The sequence below is a fragment of the Sinocyclocheilus grahami genome, unplaced genomic scaffold (assembly GCF_001515645.1).
Source record: "Sinocyclocheilus grahami isolate Dianchi unplaced genomic scaffold, SAMN03320097.WGS_v1.1 scaffold20163.1, whole genome shotgun sequence".
NCBI lineage: Eukaryota > Metazoa > Chordata > Actinopteri > Cypriniformes > Cyprinidae > Sinocyclocheilus > Sinocyclocheilus grahami.
Window position 1 is genome coordinate 1 of NW_015517910.1, and position 519 is coordinate 519.

The window sequence follows — 519 nt, forward strand, 5'->3', positions numbered from 1 at the left end:
CCCCAGGGCATCCAGTGTGTTATTGCTTTGGCCTCCTCATGGTTTGTTTAATAATAGACCATTTCTGTGTTGGTATTTTTAGTACACCTTCACTGCCAGCTTTGTGGAGATCTACAATGAGACTCTTCGAGATCTTCTCTACACAGGAAAGCCAAACAAGAGACCGGAGCATGAGATCAGGAAGATCTCCAGCAATGAAATCACAGTTACCAACCTGACCTACCAAAAAGTCAACAATGAGGATGAGGTACTGCTCAAAGTGTTGTTTTTTATAATTATTGTAATGGGCTTGCTTACTTGCTAAATAATTCAAAATGTGAGATTGTGTTTTTGTTGTATTATTATTATTATTTTACACAAGTCATGAAATCAATATTTGACAATTCACATTTTTATGGAATGTTGCTGTGTTTATTATAAATGACTTATCCATGCATATTCATTTATTTTTCTACATGCTCTCATAATTGTTAATCAAATGCATTAACATATGTTAAAGTCCCACCCCAATATTTTTTT

General features: G+C 34.3%; 1 protein-coding gene across 1 annotated transcript in view; it reads left to right on the plus strand.

Moving 5' to 3' along the window:
• Positions 1–82: 82 nt before the first annotated feature.
• LOC107579779 (carboxy-terminal kinesin 2-like) overlaps positions 83–519 on the plus strand; it is a gene marked incomplete at both ends in the record, with an annotated part of 3,193 nt that continues 2,756 nt past the window's right edge. The window contains one exon of the mRNA XM_016265574.1: positions 83–247. Within this exon, the coding sequence (XP_016121060.1) occupies positions 83–247 (165 nt within the window). The remainder of the gene's footprint in view (positions 248–519) is intronic.